This window comes from Colobus angolensis, unplaced genomic scaffold, assembly GCF_000951035.1.
Source record: "Colobus angolensis palliatus isolate OR3802 unplaced genomic scaffold, Cang.pa_1.0 Scaffold94, whole genome shotgun sequence".
Taxonomy (NCBI): domain Eukaryota; kingdom Metazoa; phylum Chordata; class Mammalia; order Primates; family Cercopithecidae; genus Colobus; species Colobus angolensis.
The window spans coordinates 3,907,078-3,934,724 of NW_012123376.1; the positions used below are offsets into that span (position 1 = coordinate 3,907,078).

General features: G+C 32.7%; 1 protein-coding gene across 1 annotated transcript in view; it reads left to right on the top strand.

Moving 5' to 3' along the window:
* The window catches only part of DACH1 (dachshund family transcription factor 1), a 433,308-nt gene that overhangs the window by 234,799 nt on the left and 170,862 nt on the right, over positions 1–27,647 (top strand). The window contains exon 3 of the mRNA XM_011932161.1: positions 442–603. Within this exon, the coding sequence (XP_011787551.1) occupies positions 442–603 (162 nt within the window). The remainder of the gene's footprint in view (positions 1–441; positions 604–27,647) is intronic.

Consider the following 27,647-nt stretch of genomic DNA (forward strand, 5'->3'; position numbering starts at 1 on the left):
GCCAGGGTTTGGATGACAACAAACAAACTGGGTGAGGAAGTAGGTTTACACTCCTTTGTGAAAGGACTTATGGACTCAGTTAACAGTTCAGATTTTTTCCTCTGTGTAGGCAGCTACAGGGGATTTTAAGCAGGAAAAGACATATTTAGATTGGTAGATTGGTTTCTTTAAGAAATACCTGTGGCTGCATTTCCACTATTAGCCTTCTACCTGTGAATTTTGTTTCTGTTAATATTTAATTTTGGACTGTAGCAATCACTCTTCCCCCTTATGTCAATGTTGTTTCATTGTCTAGTTGGGAATGAGTATAAATTATCAAAGTGTTGCGTAAAGGAATCAGATACTCTAATAAATGTTTGTATGTTTGTTATAGCAAGTACAGGAACTATTAAATGAAAAATCGGAATTCGAATTGCCTCATTTTTAATTTATTCTTTTAAGGTCTGACAGCAGCAGCTGCAGCAGCTGCTGCTGCTACCAATGCAGCTATTGCTGAAGCAATGAAGGTGAAAAAAATCAAATTAGAAGCCATGAGCAACTATCATGCCAGTAATAACCAACATGGAGCAGACACTGAAAATGGGGATATGAATTCAAGTGTTGGTAAGTTTTATGTTCGCTGAAACTTATTGTGATCACTTTGCTACTGAATTGCAGTACTGACTTTTCCAGAACAAAACTGTTGGCTACCCATTCAAAAAGTTGGCACTTTTAGCTTGAAAACAGTGTATATTTGAGGATACCATTTTGCCTCTCTAACAACTAATGATAATTGTTCGTTCTAAAGGAATAATTAGCAACATTATTTTTAATTATAGGATCAACTTTATGTCTGCAACTTCTAAAAGCATTCAGCTATCACCTTTCATAATACAAAGTTTAATCAAGAGAATTCTAAAACATTGAGAGTAGCTAAGGTGACAGAGAAATATGTACAAATGAAACCCTACACTTTACTTTTCTATTCTTTTAATCCATTTGTTATCAAGTAAGAAACTTACTACCATTGGCAACAAAACATATAAACTTAGCCCTCTCGGAATACAGATTATGTTGATGATTAATTCTTTTTATAGATAACGGTTATCAATGTCTCTCATTTAAAAAATACAACTTTAATTTCTTGATTTTTTTTCTTTCCTACCATATGGAGAAAGATGAAAAGTTAAATGTCACTGTCAAACCAAAAGGAACAGTTTTACCTGTGCCATCTATCCATTTGGGTAATTCATTTTGTCAAACACAACTTCAAATATGGGTTAATATTTTTATTAATGAAATCCTTAGCATCTGGATGTTGATGCGGCAAAACATTTTTTTCTGCTATTGCACTGTATTGCTTCTCTTTCAAATGCAGAGATCATGCTCAAAATGTAATTAACAAGAGAAATTTGGGTACTACAAGATATATGCAAGATACTATAACCAATGTATATTTATGAAGACCCTAATAACTCACAGCCATTCAATTAAATTCTCTTTTTCATGCAGCATTTTCATAGATTATTTCTTAAGTTAGTTGTCAGCTCTCTACTTTCAATCTATTAAGACATACTTAAGGGTATATAAAGGAATACTGTGGATTTTAGTGACAATCATTTTCACAACAGCTATCTGGAAACATACACAGACATGAATATTAGAGTAAAATACATAGACAAAACACAAAATACTGTTTCAGTGATGCTAAAAGGCAGCTTCTGTAATGTAAAAAGGGAAAAATGCACCTTTTCAGCAGAACTACATAAGGGAAATTGCAAAGGACTAACAGTAGTGGGTTTGAATGGAGAGTAGGTGTGAGTGTGAGTTCTTAGAAGGATGAAAAGACATGGAAGAGAGCCAAAAGAGATGGCCCTACAACTGCAGAGGACTAAGGATAATATCTGTGCTTATGTTTGTAATGCTCCTGGAGGGAAGACGGGGAGGGAAGAGGATTGTTTTGGGTATGGTTTACACACCTATATTTAGACATTTAAAAATTAAAACAGAATTGAAGTAAAATACAAGAATTATAAGTCTGTTTTTAGAAATATTACTTTAAAGTAAACGCCTTTTACTAGACTGATAAAATGGGGTCCAGTTGGTCACTTTTTAAAACAAGTAATTAGCCACTTGTACATTATGGCTATTATTACAAAACAATCTGGATTGTTTTCAAAATTTTAGAAGATGAGGCTGTTCATGCAGGCTGTTCTTAATAGTTGGTTTTATGAGAAGGGATTCTTAAAATAGACAATTTAACAACATTTAAAGCAAAACACATTAAAACATGGTATCTCTGTTTGAATTTTCCAGAGCAGAAGTTGACTTTGGAGAAATCAACAGGCATAAGATAGAGAGAACATGGTTCATAATTAAGCATAAACATATTTTTCATATTTGATAGTACATGACAAAATTTGCCTACTAACCAAATTGTAGCTTACTTTAATGATTTTGATACATAGGCTATTGCAATGGCTTAAAAAACAATTTGAATTTTCTTTTGTATTTTAGTTGGAATAAATGACTTTTGTTTTTTTCATTAAGGTATGCAGTTGATAGATGTTACTGCTTTTCAGTTTTGACACCCCCATCCAATGCCAAAATGAACCAGAAGCAGAAATTTACTTGAATTTTCCTAGAAAGTCTTAATAGTTTGAAAATCTGTTAACATAGTATCAGTGTTGCTGCTGGTCCCTAAGGCATTCAGGTCATTTATATTAGATATCTGCAGCTGATTTGGGCAAAAAGATGTTATCATTGTAATTTTCATCCTATTCTCACATGCTGCTGTCCTCTAAGAATTTCCAATTTATAATATTATCCTTCCTGAAGACCTTCACCCCAGGTATATATCTAGAGATCAAGGAAAGTGATTTTAGGAGGGATGTGGTAGTGGGGGAGGTACAAAGCAATGGTGAAGGTGGGGGTTGAGCTGCATCAAAGATCAAAGCAATTCCTGAAATGCAGCTTTGATGGCCACAATCTTCTCTCGACAATGCCTGTCTCTTGGTAAGTGTTCAGTAATGACTTGCTCTGTGACTTTGTAAATTGTGTAAGCTTTCTGAGCCCAATACTCCATATCTGAAAAATGACATAAATAATAGTATCTATATCATAAAAATTAAAATACTTGTCACATTATTTATTACAATGTCTGCTTATCAAGTTGTTTGGTCATCAGTAAGGTTCATAATTTGGGGATTGCTTTTGCTATTATTATTACTATTTCTTCAAATCTGTCCTCCTGGAAATCACCTTCTTCCTTTTTACCATCATCAACTGCTTCCACCTGCTTTTCTATTCTCTCTGGTAGCTGTTATTTGCTAAGCTGCAGGTCTGTGAGGATATTTCAGGGCAGCTGTTACATCTTTTAGATTTTGTAGGACATTCAATATTAGCTCATTCTAGGAGTAAAAAATAATCACAACACAGGCCCAGGACTCAGGGGCATACAGTCTATGGATGAGATAGGTAGGTAAGTAGGCAGTCATAACAGGATGTGCTGAATCCTCCAGGAGAACCAATTACCATGAAGTGGTTAGGAAGTGGTACTGAAGCACATTAATTCTAGAAGGAATCCCAAGAATCTCCAAGGTCTATATTTTAGAATACAGACTGCTCTCATGAATCTATCAACTGTTAACTCTTTGAAGTAGTGAAACCCTTCAGAGAGGTGATACTTAAATGATGTATTGTTGCTACTCAGTCTTGACCAAATCCGGTGACAGTTTTGAAGACAATTCAGGGCTCTTGTTTTCTCCTGTACTCATCTAGCTCATAAGTTCTGTTAAACATTTTAGGCTTTTTTTTTCTTTTTTTTTTTTTTTTTGTAGGAGCATTGTTTTTTTCCTTGATTGTAAATGAATCCTTAAAGCCTCAGATAACAGATTTTGATTTTGCTTTGTTTGGTTTGATTTGCTGGGTAAGACGACAGGGTAATTTTGTATCACACAACCCTTCCCAGTTCATAATACGAACCTTAGAAATTAGCCAGAAAAAGATGTTTAAAGAAAGCTTTGACACTGGTAAATAATTATTTTATATCCCAATTTTACGTGGTAACCTTGAGCTCATATCTTTCCAACAGAATGATCACTTTAGGAAGAAGTGAGCACCTGAGGATAGATCCGAGTGAGGCATCAACACGCTGAGTAAAATATATGGCCATGTCGCCATTCTCCCTCATCCACAATCAATTGGATTCTTTTAGTTTAATATTTACTTGCTAAGATGAGATGCTAGTCTGCATGGTGATAAACAGTCTGCTCTTGGCATCTGAAGGTGACCTGTCAGTTCATATGGACAAATCTCCTGCTTACTGAAATGTACAAAATAAATCATTAAAGCAGGCAGGTGCTCATTCCCAGATTTAAATCACCATAGATTTATGATTTGAATTAATGCTTCATTTGACCATAGAAATAGATGCTGAGACAAATGATATGCACTGGTTGGGGTTTCCATACTGTAGCCATCCTGATATTGATTACTGAGATGTCTTTGCAATCTCTTGTTTATATCAAGTACTATCTTGTGACAGGTTGGCTGATATGAGCTACATTGCAGATAAGAAGGAAAAATGTCCTGGATTCTTTTTAGTGGCAACACTATCCACAACATACAGGCCAGATAAATTGCTATTTTTTTGCTTTAAGAACTGATCTACATAACCAGCTTAAAAAATGCTGCTTGGAAGTTGGGACTGGGATATTGCAAAGGCGGAATTTAAAACCGGTGAACCCAAGGTCAATTTGATAGTATCTATAGCTATGTTTTAATCTGTTTATCCTTTTTTTTTTGGCATTATGCACGCTTTTGAGGACTCTTAATTAATCACAATCAGTTTAATCTAAATAAAGGAAGCTTAATTTTACTTCTAGTTTTTAAATAGTATATAAATATTGATATAGTAAGCATCTCTTAATAGTTTCTATGTTGTTTAAATACTTGCTAAACCTAGTATCTTACTCCCTTCCCTAATGACAACAAAGGAAATAACTCTTTAAAGATAAATACATTAAATATTATTCCCAAGTGCAGCATTTTCTGGAGTATAATTTACCAAGAGGCAGGAAAAGACTGCATTTTTACTTCTCTTAACATTTTATTTAAGGAAAACACTATGTATACAGTTTAAAAAATACTTGGAGGATTTAAGAGGGACCTTTGCCACTAGCTAATATCTGACTCATAGAACTGGTAAACAGCTATCAACAATAGTAGATTGCTTGCTTAGTAGGAAATGAGTTCATATCTATTCAAACTGTAATCTCAAAACAGATGTCCCAAGAAAATCTCATTGTTTAAACCATAGCCATAACCTTCTAACTGCTGTAATTTCTTTAAGGAAGGGAAGTATTTGTAAGACTTTAGTGTTTTCTCTTTCTGAACATTGTGGAACATAAGCAAAGGTGCACTAATGCCCTCATCAACAAACCTGAACACATTTCACATGCTCGAAACATATGATTGTTTTTCATTTTCTCAAACTTGTAATCATTACACGAATGTAGAAGTTTCAAGTAAAAATAAGGACTTGAGTTTGAGAATAAAGCCGTGATCTTCAAGAGTATTTATCACTCCTTACTTCTTCTGTTCTTCAACCAATAAAACAAAACAAATATATGAAGGGAAAAAAAGCCAGGCAGATAAAGAGATAAAATTATCTTCTTCAACTCACCCTACTCTTATCTTTTTTAATTTTAACCATTCCTGCAGAAACAAAATAGTTTATGCTGGAGTCATTTCCTTTCTTCTAACACATGTGTCTATTTGGAAGGAAAAGATTAATTTTATGATTTCAGGAAAAAGTCTTGGAGACCTTGAGAAAGCAAATAAAAGGAAACTGAGAACGCAGGCCACCAAGCAGAGCTCTGCAATCGCACATTGGATTCTCTGCCTTGGCAATGTTAATGAACCTCAAATCCTTCCTATAATTAGATGAGGGAATTGCTTATATTTTCAAACAGATGATGCTGCTATAATGAAACGATTGACAGGGAATTTAAGAGTGTCTACAGTAGTCATTTGGTTTCTGTTATAAAAAAAAAGTTTAAAAAGAAGATTGGCTTTAGACATAGGTCCTGAGAGAGGTAGTAATTTACATAGCATGCTATGACAGGTGTCTTTGTATAGTAAGGAAATAAAATGGAAGACTAGAGAAATGATGGGCAGGTATAGCAATTTTTTCAGGGAGGGGGTGTCCTATGCTTATTCTGCTTAGGTTCTTTAAAAGGGGCCGAGACTCAAGAGATGGATCCGGATTGAGTGCACAGCTGTAACTGCTGATGAGCTAATTGCTCCTTATCTCTCAGCCCCATTCATCTTCATTTTTTACCAATTACTGAGAATTATCTGTGTTCTCAGTTGGATATGAGAGTTAATCCTTTTTGGTTAAGCTGGCAGTACTGTGAGCAGATTCCAAATCGGAGGGTGAAAAAGCCAAAGCAAGCTTGCTCTAAAAATGTCTCCAGTTCAATTACAGTATCAGTGATTCACAAGAAATTTGCTATTGTTTAACAGATTAAATGTAGAAAGTTTTTTTGTTTGTTTCTTTGTTTTGGTAACTAAAATGTTTTTCTGCCTAACAATGATTTTTAAGATCCTTCTTCCTGCCTGATGAGTAAAACCCAACAATATTAACCGCCAGAGTCTTGTAAACGTGGAAACACATACAAGACTACTCTAAAAGTTCAGAAAGATTCTGACACATGAGATGAGAAATATTTTAGAACTGATAGCTGTCAATTAATATATAAGTAGTTTTAATTAATGAATTTGCTCTCTGTAGCTTCATATATGGTCAGAAAAGTATGTTCAAATATAAATATTTTCACAAATGTCCCATTAGTGGCTATTTTAATGGAAGACCACATAAGCATCTCTTAAAAGTATAGGAACCGTCATGGTTTGCAATTCAATTGATTGAGAATAGGCCATATGGTTAATATCATCCCCTATGCAAAAGATATCTTCATATCCTGAAATTTTTACACAAAATTGCTTAGCCCAATAATAAAAGACAAAAAATGTACTAAGCTACTATTCCATCAATTTTAATGCATTTGTAAATATTTACTGTTTATGGCAATTTTTCTACATTATGTATTTTAAACAAGATAGAGAATTACCAGTTTGATAATGATTAGGAATGTTGTTATAGAAACAGTATGTGCAGTTCATTTTCAACAGCTTTGAATTAGAGTCTAATGTGACAATCTAAAGGATAAACAGCTAATTTAATACAAGATGATCAAAACATCATTGTGTAAAACATGAATATGTTATTGTGTAACCAAGGTAAGTCCTTCTAGACACAGCCACAAACTCAGGTAGGGGAGCAGAGAGCAAAATAAGTCAGAAGATTTAGCTTCCAGTAATAATGTAGTTAATAAAAAACTTAGCTACTTAGGTAAGTCACTTAACTGCTCATCTTTTTTATTTAATAAATAAGGACATTTTGCCTAATTTCTCTGTTGGCTCTAAAATTCTTTGATTTTTGAAACCGCAATAAAAGATAAAGGGCAAGAAGATATTTTTGACAGTAATTTTTAAAATAAAAAATCAGAAGTAACCACACGTTCCAAAACAAAGCATCCTTAAGTATACTGTAACATCTATTTACATATTATGCAAGCATTATATGATGGATAAGTGTGGACAATATTTATTTTGAATATAAAAAAGGATGATACCTCTTTTTCTACCTTGGTTCTATATATCCTTTTCATTAGAGTTTGGAAGACGCTAAACAAGAGTTAACATTGCTATGTTATTGTGAAAAATTATGAATATTAAAAAATAAATATAGCTTAAATTAGAATATTTTAAAATGGCATATGAACATACTAATCACTGATCATTTCATGAACCTCTTTTTCATTATTTTCTAGAAATTGGAGAGCATAATTTTGCATTTTCTCTCATAATTTGTTTTTGGTCTTTATTGTTCATATAAAGGAATAGAAACATTAATGATGACAACAGGTGACTGTGGAAAAATACATTTCTATATTTAAAAAATCATTTTTCACTTTGAAACATTTGAACACATATTCTTAAATCCATTTCTATATGTAATAAAATCATTAGAGTATGATTTATAACATGTGCTAGTTTCCTATATGAACTATATGAAGGCAGATAATATTTTTATTTTTCATTGTGATGTCTGTTCCACTTCATGAAAACTTTTTTTACTTATATGGACAGTTGGAGAACATAATTCAAAAATATTATGCAGTGTTTTTGTTTTGATTTCATTATTGCTAATTCTAACTAATGACTAGATAATGGAGTAAACCTGTTAATTCAAGCATATCATATTAAGAACTATAAGTTAGGTGATTATTTTTGACACTATATCCCCAGGTAATTATAAAATATAAGGAATATATAGGATATATCCTAAATGAATATGTTATGTGCTAGACTCCATTACATTCCAGGAGGATGAATATGTTTTCATCAAGGAAAGTCTTGGAAATGGCCATTATCTACCTACAAAAACATGCTATACTGTTTATGTAAAGTTCAAAAAGAAAGCAAAAAGAAATCAAATATTTCAGTATAAAATAACCCCAGGTCATATTCAATTTGTTTAAGATCAGACAACTCTTATTTTCTTCATTAATATGATATTCAGTTGTTTTATATTTGAACTTCATATGATTGATGATGAGGGATTAAAATAAATATTTAACTTTGTATTGTATCAAATATCATGTTTGCTAATACATATTTTTAAATATCTCATAATGTCTTGATACTAAAAATGTATTTTTAGAGATTTTACTAGGGTGTTTGTGGTCCAATATTGTTCTGAGCGTGTGCACACAAACTTATAACTCTGAGCCCAATGTACCTGTCACCAGACCTAGTATTTCACATTCATGTGACTGTGATTCATCTCTCAATTGTGCAAATATTCCCAAATTATACAAAACTATTTGTATGAATCATGACATGTCAAATCTAATACAAAATAGTGGAACTAAGCGATAATAAATAAATAATACAGTAGTTGACATAAATGTCTAAAAATGTCAATTTACTTAAGATGAAATAATGTAGCCCACATAGTTTTGCATGCTCTTTATGCCCCATCCCCCCCTAAATGAACCCAGATAATTTGGAAGATAGGAAAGAATGGAGGATTTAAATATGGTTTTCTTTAACAGCAGGTCATAATGGAAACACAGGCCCTTACATTCAGTGCTGAGAGAATTACCAGTTTGATAATGATTAGGAATGTTGTTATTAAAACAGTATGTGCAGTTCATTTTCAACAGTTTTGAATTAGAGTCTGCACTAATGAAACGGATACGGTTTCCTTCACAAAGGGCAGATCTGTTAGTTAATATCGCTGCAGCAGTGCCTCGCAGACCATGCCTTTAGCTCTATTTGTATTTCACAGCATGATAAGCAAAGAGTGTTGATTTTCAAGGATCCTGCTGATGAAAGGTAATGGCATTATTACATCTTTATCTCAAAAGCAGAACTGAGTGGCAAACGATTTTTTTTCTATGTTGCACAAAAGATTTCTTGGTTAGAAAGCCTTTTTTATTTCTTTACATCGTTTTAGTCTTGGAAATGATATGTTATTATTTAATGTCTGCACAGCAAGCTTGAAAGCACCTAATAGCGAATGGATTGGAAGTGAAGTACCTCCTGCTCACAGATATGGATCTTCTCAGTCACACGCTGTACCAGCTGTCACCCCAGCCATACTGCTGTGATTTAATTAGTCTGTTTATGTCCTTTCTAATAATATTTCCATCTCTATGAAAGGGCAAATGCGACAGGGACTTTTTCCCTTTCTGGTTCTGCAGACTAAAGAATGTGGCCTATATCTGATATGTAGGGATGCAGGATTGAATCACCATTCCTGTCACTTCAAGCTGTTGATAAATTGTTCGGCCAAAAAGTGTAGTGTACTTACTTCCTTGGGGTCATTTGTAGGCTGGGAGTAATAGCTGCATAGCAACAAAGAAGTGTGTGTGTGTGTGTTTGTGTGTCCAGTTACATACATTATATATGTAATATATACAACATATATATGCACATAGATAACATATGTGTGTTTAAAAGTTAAAAAAATTCTAAGTAAATGTGAACTTTGCATTTTTATCCACCTTGTGCATGGCTTTATGGCACATATTTAAATCTTTTTATCAATTGAGTTCATATATAATTGCAGCATTTCAGGAATTCTCAGGAAAGTTTTTCACTTTTCTAAGTAAAACTTCAAATATATAAATAATTCATCTATGATTTTACCTCTACATCAGCATAGATTATGATCTTTGTAGAAAATATATGTTTCATACTGGAAGATATTACATTTTAGGATATGCGGGAAAAGCATCACCATCCTCATAATACGCTTAATATTTGCATCTTTACTTAGACTTTTTTCAGAAAGTATGTTTAACTTAAAATGATAGCTGAAGTTCAAACCATCACACCAAACACACAAAATTATGTAAGTATACATAAGTTAATAAACAAATGTAAAAGTGTTATGACATTATTTAATATAATGTGGTGATTAATAATTTATACTCAGGCAGTATGCCATCTGAGTGACAAGCCTACTTGAAAATCCAGTGGCCTCAGAAATATTCTTCTGCCTTCAGGTTCTATGACCCTGAAATGTTCAGGAGACAGATTCATATAATAGAGCTGAGGGGAAAAAAAAAAAAGATTTTCAAAATCAATTTCAGTAGTTTTCATATTACTCATGTTTGTCTTTGGGAGAAATAGTCTTTATTATTTATAAATAATTTGTTAAACAGTTCTATGTGTTTTAGTCTGCTTTTGGGAAGTAGTTGAGTGTTTCTTCATCTCTCTGTAATTTAAGTGCTGAACTTGTGTCACAAGGACTTCTAGATTATCTTGCTTTTGCTTATATCTTTCTGTTTTTCCTTGCTTATACTTCACATTTGCGTGTCCTAACTACATTTTTGAAAAGGGTCTTATTGAAACAATGGTTCTATCGGATAATATAAGTCTGATATTCACTTTATATAAAAATGTTAAAGTTAAAAATCTTATCGAGGTGGTCAAATTAGTTTGTAAATTAGTTTATAAATGATTTTCTTTAGCAATCCAAATCTCAGCTTCCTAGAGTTACCAGTTTTAAAAATGCACACGGGCACATGTTTAGTTTTTTCTTGTGCTTTTATGTACCTACCACTGTCCAAACCTATGTCTACATCAAGAGAAAAAATCATTGTCTAGAATCTATTAAAATACATATATCAAAATGAGCATCAATATTATACAATTTCTTATTTCTATTAGTACATATTGGCACTGTTTTCTATTGTTTAGAATCTTTTACTTGATAATATATGACCTTAGCAATTACATAACTTAGCTTGACACTCATACAAACCACATAATTGAGTTCCTCCTACATTTCAGCTTCCAAGAATCTCTCTTTAACTTAGTACAAATATAAACTGAATTTACTAAATATATTCATTTTTGTAATCTGTTTTCTTAATTATTTTATTTTGGGAAAATGTACACATATTTACTGTCTTTTCACTGAAGTGCAATTTCAATTTCTCTACATTTACAATACTGTTGAACCTAAATGTTGACGATTAAGTTATCTTGACATGAACCATTTGATGCTTTGAAAAAACCCACCACGAAGCAGTTGATGGTATTTTTTATTAATTGGATAAATGAATTGTGAGATGTGTGATTGCATGATGATGTACTCATTTAGTTGTTGCTTTTTGCTTTTACTAATCTCTGTCATATTGGATTTATAAATGGAACAGAGTGACCTTTGAAACTGTGATGGAAATGAAGAGATAAACACAACTTGAAAGGACAAACCAATTAATATCAATGTGTTTGTTACACATACATGAGGAATTTTAATCCTTTGCTCTCTACAGTACATTTGTGGTTCATTTGTAGAGTAGGGAGCATACTTTTTTATAGTTACAGATTTAAAACTTACTTTTTAAAAAATATATAAATTTATATGTCACCGTGTGTGTGTGTGTATATATATATAACACGATTAGATTATTTTTAGTGCGTACAGTTGTGGCAGCACTACTTTTAAAAGGTTTGACAATATAGCCTTTCTAGAAAATGTTTAAGTATGTGTTCACACCTATGCAAAAAAATTCATGTAAGGTATTCATGTGCATTATTCTAATATATTTTAAATATAAATACATTGTAATCTTAAGTGCAGTAAATTAATGAATAGACCTTGGTTTTGTAAATTTAGACACATAATTGATCCTCTGCCATTGTCCCTAGAATACTTTCTAAAATTCCGGACTCAGGAAACATCAATAAAGTATTTATTATTTTAACCCATTGACCTGTAACGTTAAAAAGTATTTTTCAAAATCAATAATTATACTTGAGTATGCTTTTAAAATAAAATCTGAGCAGTCATTCATACGTTATTTTTACCTCATGCCTTCCCCAGTTTTTATGTAATTGGGTTTATTTTTCTTAAAAAAAAAAAAAACAAAACTAATTCTGCTGTAGTGAGAATTTTAGTACACTTGCACATTCTATTTCGTTTAATAGCTTAATTATAGAATATAATCAATTTAATATGCAGGTTTTGAAATATTGCCATTGATGCACAACAAGAAAAAAAGTAATACAAGCTTGACATTTTAAAACACTAGCATGGAAAGACTTTAACTTCTAATTGATTTTTAAAAGAGTTCCCTGGAAAAGTGAGCTCAGAAATGTTTATAACAGCTTTGGCAACATTCCAAAATGTTTACCACAAAGCAGAACTCAGCAGTTTGTGAGTTTTTCTATCAACTAAGAAAGATATGTCCTATAATTGGCTTAATCCATGTTGATATTGAACCCCACACACAGATGTTATCTTTTTAAAGACATAAATTCTCAAAATGATCACTTCAATATAATAAATGGCTTCCCTTTTTCCAACCAGGAAAAAACTCTGAACAAGAAAGTTATGGATGAGCAAAGGGTATATCGTTATATTTTGTGAAATTACATATTTTATTTCCTCCTTCTTTTTAAATGTATTGGCCTTCCAAACCTTGTTTAGTAAAGCTGACAAAAAGAGGATGCATTTTAGATATATTAATATCATAGTCACTTATGGTTGACTGTAGGTGTGAAAAACTTCCACAGCCAACTAAAGCGTTAATGGATATGACATCCATTTTATTTTAACAAGTGAGCAGACCAAAATGCAAGTAACATTGAATGCAGAAATTATTTTAAAGGCTACTGCTAAGTATTTTTTAAAAAGGTGATTCTGTTGACTAGTTGTTTGTCAGTTCCTGTACTTTTTTTTCTTGATTGCTTTTGAACATATAGCCCCATGATTGATGCCAAGTCTATGTCCGTGAGTGAAAAGAGATCAGTTTACACAGAAAATGAATATACAAGATTTATTTAGATCTCTACTTTCTAATATTAATGTTGTAATGTGTTGTTTCTTTGAAAGAGGTCGTAGAGTAGTTGTAAATGTTGTTTAACTATTTTATTCTTCCAGGTCTTTGGTTAGCCTATTTGCTTTTTCACAGGTGTGATTCAGGGCAATAATGTGATATTTCAAAGTATGATCAGCCAGAATGAATCACTTATTCATAAGCATTTCTTTTCTGAGATGAAGACTGTAGCATAATTATATAACATCTACTTATTCCTCCAGGAATCTGGAGTGATTTGTGGTTTGAAATTTCTGTATCATAAACTCATGCAGTGCAGGCAGTATTATATTTAGTCAATAACTAGGAATTCTGATTAGTTGGCTATAAATCACGAATGTTGAGAAATAAAGGTGACAAAAACAATGAGTAAAAAAGAAATAAATTGATAGAAACAGGTAAGGAAGTCATCCAGTAGACAGTATTCCCTAATTTGTCAAAACAATCTGTAATCCAGTGTGAGTTCTAAGAAACAGGTCTGCATGCAAATGTCCCTCAATACCAAAATCACATGTTTTATAAAAAAAATTTGAACCCACCGGGCATGTGGCTCATGCCTATAATCCCAGCACTTTGGGAAGCCGAGGTGGGTGGATCACCTAAGGTCTGGAGTTCGAGACCAGCCTGTCCAACATGGTGAAACCCCATCTCTAATACAATTATGAAAAATTAGCTGGGCCTGGTGGTGGGCACCTGTAATCCTAGCTACTCGGGAGGCTAAGGCGGGAGAATCGCTTGAACCTGGGAGGCGGAGGTTGCAGTGAGCCAAGATCACGCCATTGCACTCCAGCCTGGGCGACAAGAGTGAAACTGCATCAAAAAAAAAAAAAAAAAAAAATTGAACACTAAAACTGCACTAGAAACAAATATTTAAATGTCATAATTCTCTCTCTTTCTCTCCCTCTCTCTCTATATATAGATATTCCCACTTTTATACTATTCTGAACCCAATGCCTCTTTACTCATTTGATGATTTTAGAGACAGGGTCTTACTCTGTTATCCAGGCTGGAGTGCAGTAGCAGGAACCATAGCTCACTGCAGCCTCAACCCCTGGACTTACGTGATCCTCCTCCTTCAGCCTCCCAAGTAACTAAGACTACACGTATATGCCACCACACCTGGCTATTTTTCTTTTTTAGTAGAGACATTGTTGCCCAGGTTAGCCTGGAACTACTGGCCTCAAATAATCCTTCCCTCTTGGCCTCCCAAATTGTTGGAATTACTGACATGAGCCACCACACCTGACCTTCTTTTCTCATTTAGAGAAAAACAAAAAAAGCGAAAACTCCTGCATGTAATGCGATTGGACATAATTTTCCTTTCTTAGGCTACAATACTGTCCCAGTATAGACAGCTTTGGCTCCAAATTCCAAGATGCACACATACCTATCCTTCATGCCTCCAGCTGTTCATGCCTGCGTCATTTCCTTTTCTGTTCATCCTCACACAGCTCCAGTTTGTTAATACTCTGTAATATCTGCCTCTGGTCTCCCCAAAGGAATCTTTGGAAGTAAGGGGGAGGAGAGAGAGAGCCAAAATGTGGAAGCGTAAATTGGGAAACAACAGAACCTTTGTGGTTCAGCATTAAAAATACAAAATCTGGTGCCGCATGGTTTGACTTTTTTTTTTTTTGCCATTGTTAGGACATTTTTGCCTCCTTACTTAGCCTCTATGAATCTCAGTTTCCTCATCTGTATAATAGATATAACAATGTAAAATATTACTTAGGGATCTTTGGGAATTATTTGTGTCAAATTAGTTCTCTGAACACTGCCTGATACACTGCAAGCACTATTCTAAAATTTCTTAAGTAGAAAATAGAAGTAAAATAATAGAAGAAAATAAAAAGTAAAATAATGATAGAAGTAAAAAAATAAAAAAAAGTATGTGTGTGTGCACATACACACACATGCACATTCATAGATATCTTCTAAAAAGCTAAGACTTTCCAGTATTCCCATAGTCTCAACATTAGTTCAAACCGTATACAATATTGTCTCCTCTACATGCCCTCAACATTCATTTCTTATCCAAGATCTTCATTAGTTGATCTTGATCATGACTGAATATTTATATCCAAAGAGTGCCTTATGGATTATTTACTGCAGTTTCTGAGCCTATGTCAAACTCAGGAAATATGCTACAAGATTTAGTTTACATTGCTACACTTTTTAAAAGGTACAGGGACACAGGAAGAATAAAATTGTCAGTTATTTCATTTGCACATTTTTAAAACAAATCAATAATCAGCCACTACATTTTAATTGAAAAGTTTTGTCCCATTTTATGTTATCAGACAAAATATGTACTCCAGCTCTAAACACAGACATTACTTTATTCAGTGCACATAAGGCTTCCTTTAATTAGCCCTTAATAAGCTTGGTTTAACTGGGATTTACGGAAGAACAGTGGTCATTAACATTAGCCAGATTAAGACTGTGTTAATTACTATTGATAGATAAAATAACGCCTAAAAAATGGTTTAAAGTATTTCTATACTTATGAATTGAAAAGAAGTTTGACACTTTTAAATAGAAGTTGTATTTTATTTATACTTTAAAATTAAATAATGACTTCTTTACATGTAGGCCTACAACAATAGAATATAAGCTTTTATAGTTTAAGTTTTACAGTTTTACGGCTTCTTTAGGTTTACCACGAATATGAGATAATCTTAAAATATAAATTTTGATTATTTTCTAGGATATAAGTATGGAAATTTTTATATTTACTTTTATGATTTATGTTATGTGATTTTCGTTAGAAACAGATACCTTACTTTATACATTATCTTCAGAAGACTTAGTTATCTTTTTTTAAAAAATAACTGATAGTTCAAATGATTTCTTCTATTTGGAGAGGATTTTGTTACATTTGTGGCTTTTTTTTTTTTTTTTTTTGGACAGAGTTTTAGTTTGTCACCCAGGCTGGGGTGTAGTGGTGCAATCACGGCTCACTGCAACTTTGACCTGCTGAGCTCGAGCAATCCTCCTACCTTAGTCTCCAGAGTAGCTGGGACTACAGGCATGCACCATCAAGCCTGGCTAATGTTTTTATTTTTTGTAGAGATGGAGTCTCACTATGTTCCCCAGGCTGATCTGAGATCCCTGGGCTCAAGTGATCCTACTGCCTTGGCCTCCCAAAGTGCTAGGATTACTGGCACAAACCACTGCCAGGCATGAGCTGACTTAATTGTGGCATATTTATATTAATGATGTCTTAATGTTTATCCTTAGCCTTGGTGTCACTTTTCCCCATCATATATGTGTGTTGAATAGTAACTGAAATTTAGATTTCTTCTCCATATACATAATTTCTTGGACATTATATCAAGTTAAGCTGTTTCTCAGTATTCTTTAAATAGTTTCTGTGTTATCCATTCCTACAGCCATTCTCTTGAAACTACTCTTGCAGAATAATAATATTTACTGGATTAATGTGTATGAAAGCAGATCAACCACCCATGAACTCTGGATTGACAAAACCAATGGAATTCTTGTTTTCATTCTGCATAAAATTATGCAATCCAATGGTTAAATTCTATAGTTAGTGGTAATACACTCTTCCCTCCATGATGATTTAAACCACTCTCTTCATTAAAAGATGCATAACATGAACCTTCATATAGTTCCAGGCAAAATGGATTACAAATAAATACAGTCTTATGCCTCTGCATGGACTTTGACTTTGGTCAGTCTTTCTTAAGCTCAGTACATAGCAATCTTTAAGAAAACAAACAAACATACAAACAAACAACCAAACTCAGAGGCTGGACATGGTGGCTCATGTCTGTAATCCTAGTACTTTTTGGAAGTCAAGGCAGAAGCCCAGCCTAGGCAACATGGTGAAACCCCATCTCTACAAAAAATACAAAGATTAGCTGGGCATGGTGGCACACACCTGTGGTACCAGCAACTCGGGAGGCTGAGATAGAATTGCGTGAGCCCAGGAGGTCGAGGTTGCAGGAGTGAGCCATGATCACACCACTCCACTCCAGCCTGGGTGACAGAGGGAGACCCTCTATCAAAAACAATAACAAAAGCCCGCAACAACCTCAGACAGTGAATCTAGAAAATTAGGTTTCATCCTTAACATGCGTAATCTGTTTATTCTTCCTCCAAACCATATCTAGGATTCATGTTCCTCTTTGCACTGCATCGATTGCCAATGCGGTAACTCAGATTATCAGCACTCCCCACGTTGGCCACTACAATAACCTTAACCAGATTTCCTGTTTTCACTCTTTGTCAGTGATGGTTGTGAACCATAAATTCATTCATAAGATTTCCTTTTTAAAAATCTTTCAATGGCTTTTCATTGCACTGATAATAAAATTCAACTTCCTTAACATAGCCTGCAAAGACCCTGCATAATGTGGAATGCACCTCACCTCCTCTCTCAGAACTCTGGGGTTATTCTTCCCCTTTTCATTCTTCCTGCCACGCTGGCATATATCCAGTTTCTCAAACAGACTACATCCTTTCTTCCCGCAGATCTTAAAAACCGGCCGGTGGATCTCTGTTCTCTTTGTTCTTGAATTTTGGAATTCCTATTCATTTTTCAGTCTCTGCTTAAATGTCTTTCCTTGAATGCTAAAGTTAAAATCAGTTCTTCAACTCTGCTCCATCCTATATCACCCTGTTCTGTCTGTTGCACTTTGCACAACTTATAATAACATCTTTATTTGCAAGCCTGTTTGCTTCATGACCACTGTCCTTCATGAGACCATCAGCTTGCCGAGGGCAGGGCAGGCCTGGCCACACTGACTGGCATGTACTGCCAGTACCTGGTTATTCAACAAATAGTCCTGAATGAATGCTTAATGAATGAGTACTCACTAGGCAGGAATGCTTTTGTATACATTATTTTTGTTACTACAGACTCTCTTATTCATGGAATACCTCTAGATGCTGTTCCAATAGAGTATTTCCTCCACTTTAAGCTGCATTTTGGTCAATGTCAGCATTCGAGTTTTACTATGTAAGGTGTTCAATCTCATTTTCTTGTACAGTGCACGTCTACATTTACTTATTCTTTTCATTTAATCTGGAACATAAAACGTTACTGTTGTTGGCATTTCCACTTTACAGATGAGTAACCTGAATCCCAGAGAAGATCGTTTTTTGCTTGACATTATGTGACTTTTAAGGTCGTGTAATGAAGGCAGGGTCTACCGTTTGGATTCCCACTTTGGTGTTTACTCCAGATTATTAGATAAGGAAAACAAAGTTCAATCTTTTTTTAAGAACATTAAATTAGAAATCTAGAAATTTCAGTTCTAGTTTAGTTTTGCCAGCATCCATTTTGTTGACCTTGATGACATAAACTTTTTGTGTCTTATTGTATTAATTTGCTTGATTGCAGTGGTTCGGAATGGAATGTTCTCAGTTTATATAATTCTATTATTGTATAATATAAAATAACATAAGGAATTGATATCTTTAAGTCACTCAAATTAACCTCCATATTATAGAGTGAGGAGAAAGGATTCTACTACAGCATTTCAGGAGCATAATATGTATTCAACATTGAGATTTCTGTGGCCGTAACTCATAACACTATGGAGAATGTAAAATAAAATTTGGATCGGTATCCTATCAACTTTATTATGTATCACTTTCCATATTCTTACCCTTGCCCAACAAATTCCCCTAAAATTATAACAACAAAAATATCTTTTGTGATGTTATATCCTTGTTTAATACCTTTTTATTCATCCTCATATGATTGTTCTTCAAATAATATGTATTCTCTGTATCTGAGCTGTTTTACATAGTATGTTCCTTGGATTATACTATAAACCCTTTGTGGCAGGGACCTTGTCTTTTTATATGCTCTATAAAACACCATGCATACCTAGGGAATTTTATGAATAATAATAAAAAGGAGGCAAAAAAAAAAGCTTTCATCAGCAGTGTTTTATTTTGCATGTGAATTTAGAGATGAATTCATACCATTGTCCATATTTCTGGAGAAATAGCTGCTTATATTACAAAAGTTGACTATGAAAAAAGCGTGTAATATTAAATCTGAAAATTTACATTGCTGGTATAGAAAAAATAAATGAAGCAATACAATTTGCTTTTTCCTGCCCATTATAAAAATATTGCCAAGTCTGGCATGTGGTTCATAAAATCAAACATTTTCTAACCCAGCTGTGCATGAGGAAATGAAATACGGCAGGTATAAGAAACCACCTGTTTGCCAGAACAGCAGTTTCAAAAAGATAAACAGCAGAATTGTACACGAATCCCTGTTGAAGATCTATTCGCTATTAATACTAAAGCCTTAACACTTATCCTTCAAACAGGTGTTTTGCATGTGAATTGAAGGTTGAAGTAGACCATGGACAATTCATTAGTAAACACTATTGGTTTTTTTATCCAGTACACAAGATGATATTGAATACAACTGTCAAAGATAATTTTGCAACCAATTCAGTTTTAAAATCTAAAATTATAGCAAACCACAAATTCCTGTTTATTCCAAATGCTCTCCTTTCCCTTCTTTATCTTAGTTGCAAAACTCTCATGAATTTGACAGTGTTCTCCCTTGATGAAGAGAAAGTCTGAAATATGCCATAAATCATACTGAGCTACCAGAGAAATTCAAATTGCTGTAAGCACAAGTGCCGAGGGACAGCTTATACACTGCCTGAGCCATAATGCAACGTTCACAACGAGATCATTGCATCATAATCTCATTCTGACTGTGATTTGCTTTGTGTGGATGGGGCTCAAATGTCAGAGAGAGAGAGACAAGAGTGATTATCAGGTTAGATTGCTCTCCTATTTTAGGTTAAACAAATGATCAGAAAAATACATTAGCCAGTATAAAATATTTCAGAATTAAAAACTTCTCCAAAGATTTCTCTGCATGAAACATTTCTTGATATGCTTTATCTAGGTAGACTTAACACCAGAAGTTCTAGGGACAGTTGAGAGATCTTTTAAGATCCTTTTTCTTCTTGTTTACTGTTAGTAAACTCTTTGTACCGTCAATACCAAGCTTAAAGAGATGTCTGTTAAACAACAAAAAAACCTAAGAATGTTTCTAGTCAATGTAGAAAATGTATATATGGAAAAATTCTGGTGAAATTATTAATATAGTCATGTGATGCATTTTTGTGTTATGTTAATGTATTGAATTTTCACCAGTGCATATGTATGCAAAAATGCACGTGCATATGTATGTCTCTGTGATTTATACCGATGCTCTCTCTTTAAGATTTATGCTTTGCAATTATGAGATGCTTTGTAGTTTACTCTCATATATAGTAGTAGGAAATTACTAAAACAAAACAAAAACTAGATTTTTCCCACTTCTTTACTTGAACGAGGGGTAGAAACATCACCTTGAATGAAATAGTCACAACCATCATCACTTTCATATTGTGTACGACAGTAGAATTCTGTTCAGTAAAGCAAACATAAACATCTTTGTACGATCCTCTGTAAAGCATACAGATATCCCTGTTTGATTGTCCACTTCTCATTTCATATCAGATCAGATAGATATTATATTCTAGTTCTATTTAGTGGTTCATAGAACCTAATTATGTTGTCCAGCATCATCTTTCCCACTTGAAAATTCTAGGAAGATGACCATATCCATTGCAAACAAGAAAACTTTTTTTTCTATCAGTGTAGTTTGCCTCTTACTTTTATTTTATAGTTTTGTATCTTATCTTAATGAATTGGCCATACTTTAGAACAAAATTGAATATTAGGTTCTTAATTTTTAATTTATAAAGACTATGTCTCATTTCTCCCTGATATATGATGTCCTTTGAGGGTTTCTGTAAGTATGCTTTTAAAAATCAGAATGTTTCCTTTTTTTACTAACCACTACCCAGAATGGGTTTTTAATAATAAAAATTTTTATATTTATCAAGATAAAAAGTCAACTTCTGGTCTGGAGCATTGGCTCACGTCTGTAATCCCAGCACTTTGGAAAGCTGAGGCGGGTGGATCACCTGAGGTCTGGAGTTTGAGACCAGCCTGGTCAACATGGTGAAATTTCAACCCTGCTAAAACCAAAAAGTTAGCCGGATGTGTTAGCAGGCACCTGTAATACCAGCTACTCAGGAGGCTGAGGCAGGAGAATCACTTGAACTTGGGGAGTGGAGGTTGCAGTGAGCCAAGATCGCGCCACTGCACTCCAACCCGAGGAACAAGAGCAAAACTCCGTCTCAAAGAAAAAAAAAAAGAAAAGAAAAGTCAACTTCTAAGTGTTTTAGCTTTTTAACTAGTTGTGTTTACTAAAACAAATGACTAATATTACATAGGTCTGATTCATTCAGTCTTCAATCTAGACTAAAGAAGCATGGTTTCGTATTTATAGTATATACACAGCACCAGGAAAACATCAACATGTATTCTTAATATTCTTATTCATATGTCATTGTGAAACACACAATGTGTGTTTATATGTATGAACTAAACTAAATTTCAATGATGACTTGGTATGGTGACAAAAAGAAATATGTTTTCTGGACTAGGGATATGGATGATGTGGATTTTTTTTCTATGTATATTTTTTAGTCTCCATAGTTCTCTAGAACTAGGCACATAATAATAAACTTCATATTAATCTATCATATTTATTGGTGGTTTGGAATAAATTTTATACTATTATTGATGTTGCTTAATATATTTATTATAAAATTATACTCTCTTTAAAGAAAGGATTATTGCTTTTCTCCTTTCAAGTCTTAAAATGAAGCAAAAGAAAAGAAACAAACCAAAAATCTCAATTCATGTATCTTTTTTCCATTTGCATGTTGGGCAGAGTTCCTGCTATATCTTCCTCAGTTATGCAATATCTTCATAAGGAGAAATACAATTATCTTTATATCCTCCAACTATGCCCATGTATTCTATAGTATATACTCAGGAAATTCGTTATGGCCAGTGCATGTAAAGTTTGCAAAAGTTCCTATTCTTCTCTTGGCACAGAGCATGAAATAATTATTATAAAAAATACAATGAATTTGCCATACTCAAGTCCATACATTTTCCTTTTGAAGTATCATTACACTTCAGTCCTTATTAATTCTAGAATAATTTAGTTTTAGGATTAATTATAAGTGAACAGATATTCCTCATTTGGAATATTATTCATTGTTGAAATAAGTTGAGGCATTCAGAAAATGGTATGTTAATTTATTGATATTTGAGGACTTGAGAGTAAAGTTTATTTTTAAGAATTTCTGGTAGCCATATGGTAATAAACTCTGTCTAAAAGTCTAATATGGAGTGAAAGCCTCACCAGACTATTAGTTTGATAGTCTAGTAAAGTCAGAAACTCAGAGTTTTTATCCACGCCCTTTTTATACATTACTATGTTCTTAACAAACCAACATGTTCATTTTCTCTTTTGTAATGGGTACGTGATGGATATAATAACATCTTGTTAATAGTTTTGATAGAAGAAACAAATTTTGATTTGTATTATTAGTCTTTTGTAAGTGGATTCGTTTATATGTATGCTAGATGTTATTATTACCCACATGATTTAAATCTATATCCATGATAATATACCTATTGTTCAGGAAAAATATTTTGCTAATGTGTATGTAAAAATGTTTTGCAACAGATTCACTTGCAAATTCAGCATTCTCTCTCTTAAGGATAAATTCATGAGGATGTATATCTTACCCATTTTATATATACGCACACTGTAATCTCTATTGCAAATATACCTAATTCATAATCTATATCTTTCTCATTAATATGGAAATTATTATAGAGTATCATGATGGTGAATTAATACTTACCGCTTAAGCATTCTGGGCATCAGTGTCTTCATTCCTAAACTGAGGGAATAAGTGCAGGAACCTTCAAAATTTCTCATTGTTTAAAATCGTTTATTTTTTATGACACTGTTCCTTTGAAACTGATACATGTGACAGGCAGTCTGAATTTTGTTGGTATCTTTCAATTTATGATGTTTTAAACACTCCACAAAGTCCCAGCTCAGAAACAGGAACATATGTGCTGTTGCTCATGATAATCTTCATATATGCTCAGTGAAATAAGTTTACTATAACTTAGTAGTCACTTTCATCAAGAGAATTTTTTCCTGGTGGTATTAAAACAAAAAGACTACTATCACACTGGTCTTTAAGGGGAAAAAATAAATAAAACACAAACAAGCTCCTAAGGGACAAATCTTACTCACATTTGCTGATGATTAGAGGTATACTTGGCTTGGAAAGTCATGCCTATTTAACACAGTATTTTTTTAAAAAACTTACTTTTTTTCCATGTAACAGTGATATCAGAAATGCATTTCCTTGAGCGACTTGGAAAAAAAATTTTAGAATTGTTACATGGCTTAGTAACTGTACAGTCTAACTGTCTTTATAGAGATCATAGCATTTAAGGTACAGTGTTTTATACAAAACAATAATAAGCCTGTACACATGAATTTAAAAGAGGAATTTAAAAATATCAAATAGAAGAAATGCAAGGTAAGGATTAAATTATCATATTGTAAAAAGTTATGCAGGTGAACACTTTGTTATTACAAGTACAAAATATAGTCTGAATAAATCTATGAAAAGCTCTTTTTTAAAGTGCAATTATTCCCTGCAATGTGTAGTTTTTCCTGTCCCTTATGTTTATTTTAATTTTAATATGAAAGAAATGATCATCCTATTTTCTTTGAAAGTGGTATAAAGGTAAAACCACAAACCTTTTGAAAGAATTCCTTTGTTCCCAATCACATGAATGTTGTTGGAACAAAATTTTGCCACCTGCCAGAGGCTTTAAAAACTAAATCAAAAGGCTCACTACTTCAAAATGCTCAAACTAAAGGTAGGCTTCTGGATGAAAATGTAATGACTAGATCATTCTCATCATACATTTATTACAGTGCAGCAGAATTGATGGATCTTTTGCTACCTTTCACTAGAGAATAATTCATAAGTGAAAATGAAAATATTTAAATCATGAATAGCTATTTTATTCCCTCATTCTACCTGTTAGGGATCTAACATTTAGGGTGTCTCACTATGTTCATATTAAAACTTCCCAAAAGAAAAAGAGAGGAAAAAGGTGAAGTATTTCTCACACTAGTTAAAACAATTCAGTGTTGGCATGCTTCATTAACTGTTTGCATACAAGAGAAAAGTGCTTTCTGATGAAGTGGAAAACCAACTTGGGACCAATTTTCCACAACATAAATTCAACACTCATTCTACCTCCTGATACCTTTGTATTCAAACTATCAGGAAGATTTTTTATATCTGTCATACAAGTAATCATTTTAATACTTCTATTTTAGATTCTGAAATCCTTGAAAATAGTTCTATTGTAGATTCTTTACTTCCTGAGAATAATTTTAAGATAAACATCTACTAATATTCATAAATGTGAATTCATTGAACTGGCAGTTATCAAACGGATTTAGAAAGAATTCTTATCATGTAAGAAGCATAATAAACACGGTGTTAAAATGGACAGCTTAAACAAAATCTTGTTTACATTCAATTTTATTCTGTTTCTCTTCTCTCTGTATATAAAATATTTGTAAATAGATATAGATGTGTATACACATTCAATATATGTTAAGCAGCATAATGAATGTGATGTATTAAACATTATTGTAAGTCTAGCCATAGAATATCATTTATTACAGTACTAGCAGAAAAATAGTTGTTAGTAAGTTAGCAAAAGAAGTGAGTGCCAATTTGAAACACCATTATTGATCACTGTATCACAACAGTGTAGCTTCAGTGAGATAGGTGAGTCACTGTGCCAGTTCAACACATGATAGCTGCGAAGTGCTACCAAACACAATGAAGTCATCCACAGTCCCTACAGAGTCTAAGTTATTATTCAGTTTGTTACATAGTGTTTTGTCTTCATCAACAGTGTTCAACAATCACTTTCAATTACATGGGGTGAGAATCTGGGAGACTGTCTTCACTTCTCTATGGTTGTAAATTCATATTTTCTAGACTCCACATGGGGAAAGAAAAAAGACATTATAATATTTTTATTTTCATAATAAAAGTAAGACTTACTGAAGAGGGAGAATCTTTCATTTTCCACAATATCATAAAATATTTATCTTTTAATGAATTGCTGTAAGCCAATATTTTTGTTGAAAACATTCTTTGATAAGAGCTTAAAAATGATATAAGCATACATGTTTTATTATATGAAAAGTAATCAATTTATAAATACACTGTGAAGCATTATTTTATCAGGTTTAATATATTCATTCATTATGTTATTTAAATTTTATTTCATTAAAACTTGATGTATTCACACTAAACCAAGTGATCTTATTGTGATTTCATAAATAGAAGTTGCTCATACTGAAATATATCTTTTGATATTAAAAATAACATCCTGTTATTTCATTTGTTTCTTTCAAATATAATATCATATTATAATAAATTAGTTGTATGGTTCAAGCTAAGAATATATTCCCAATATGAAGAATATGTTGAGTGGTATAAGTTTAATATTTAAAAAATGTAATTATTGATTCAGTGAACTAAATATGTTAAACATGTAAAACATTAGATTCTTTTAGTATACAGGCATAGTCAGCTTTAAGGATTTTTCCTGAAATGTTTTATGTAAATCAAGAGTTTTATCTAATCAAGTTTTAAGTTAATCCACTACTTAGAAAATATTTTAATATAATGCATTTGCTTAAAGTGAACTACATCTACGGTGATTTTGAAATTCAAGCCATTTTGCATAAATATTGCTTATGCATGTATACATTTATAGACCACTTTGCCAATGGGGGAGTAAAAACAACTGAGACCAAGAGAAGTGTTTCGGTTTCCATGTAAACTAAATGAGACCAAAGGAGGTGTTTTAGTTCCCTGTTTGCTATTTTGATTAAATTACTGATATGCAAAAGAGAGCCTTTGAAAGTCCCTTTGTTTTGATTTATTAGCAGAATATGATGCTAGAGCTGATAAGATAATGCTTTTGATGTAGGAGGAGATAAATGAGAAATAGCTCCATTTCCATGTGACACCTGGATTCTCTAAGGTGTCTAGTTTTACTTGGTTCATCCATTGACTGAGTTAACTTCCATTTAGATACTGAGAGTTGAGCTCAGTTAAAATACGTTTTTATATTTTTGTTTCAGTTATATCACCTTGATTAGTTTTAAGTACTAAAAAGACCATATTATTAGAAGTTTATAAAGCCTTGATTTCTACACTTGGAAAAGTAATATTTAATGGTTTGGTTTCATGAGAAATTGTCCATTCTTCTGAGTGCGTGGTAATGGTATTGGATGAGTTATAATCAGTCGTCCATCTGGAGTGGTTCCTCTGTTGGTCTATTGAATATCAAAGTAGTGAAGTTCCACTGTGGAAAGTTGAAAAATTTAGCTTGTCTGTTTTTATTTGTCTGTTAGGGTATTTAGTTCATTTTACTTAATCACTTGATTTGATGTTTCTTGATTCAATAAGTATTTTTGTAGTAAATATGTGCTTAGGTTTTAAAGTATGTTTTAAAGTATGAAATAAATGAAAAATTAACCAAGTGGAAAATAGGATTTGAAAATATCAATAATCACCGAAGATTGTTAAATTAGATGAAGTGATTTTTATATTCCATTTTATTATTCATTAAATATGACACCAGCACACTTTATTAGTAGAGTTTTGAAAAATTGTATTCATTCTTTAAGTCAAATTTTGTGAATGTATCCCATCAAGTCCCCCATAATGTGACACAATGGCATAAACTAGAGGAGACTAACTAGATATATCTTCACAACCATTATATTTAGCATTGATTAAAACTTCAATATTATCAAAGTTACCCTCACATTCCCTTTTGAAAATACAAATAGGCCTTTATTGTCCTTTACAATAAAGAAACAATAACTTGTAATGTTCATAATTTTATTTACATGGAGCCTAATATATGTATCACATACAAAATTTAGGTTAATTAAAGCATAAATTTTCAACTAATGTAATGTATCCCACACATATATCTATTTTTCTTGATAGCTAATTTATACAAAATATTATTTGTTGGAGTATATATCCCATTTAAAACTGGCCAACATATAATATTTTAAAATTGATTGTTTATATAAAGTAGACACTATTTTATCGTTTCATGTGACACAGAAAAGAGAACAAATTCTACACCTCTGAATATGATGGAAGTTTTTAGCTATGCTATCACAACTCTGCAGAGAGGTGGTTT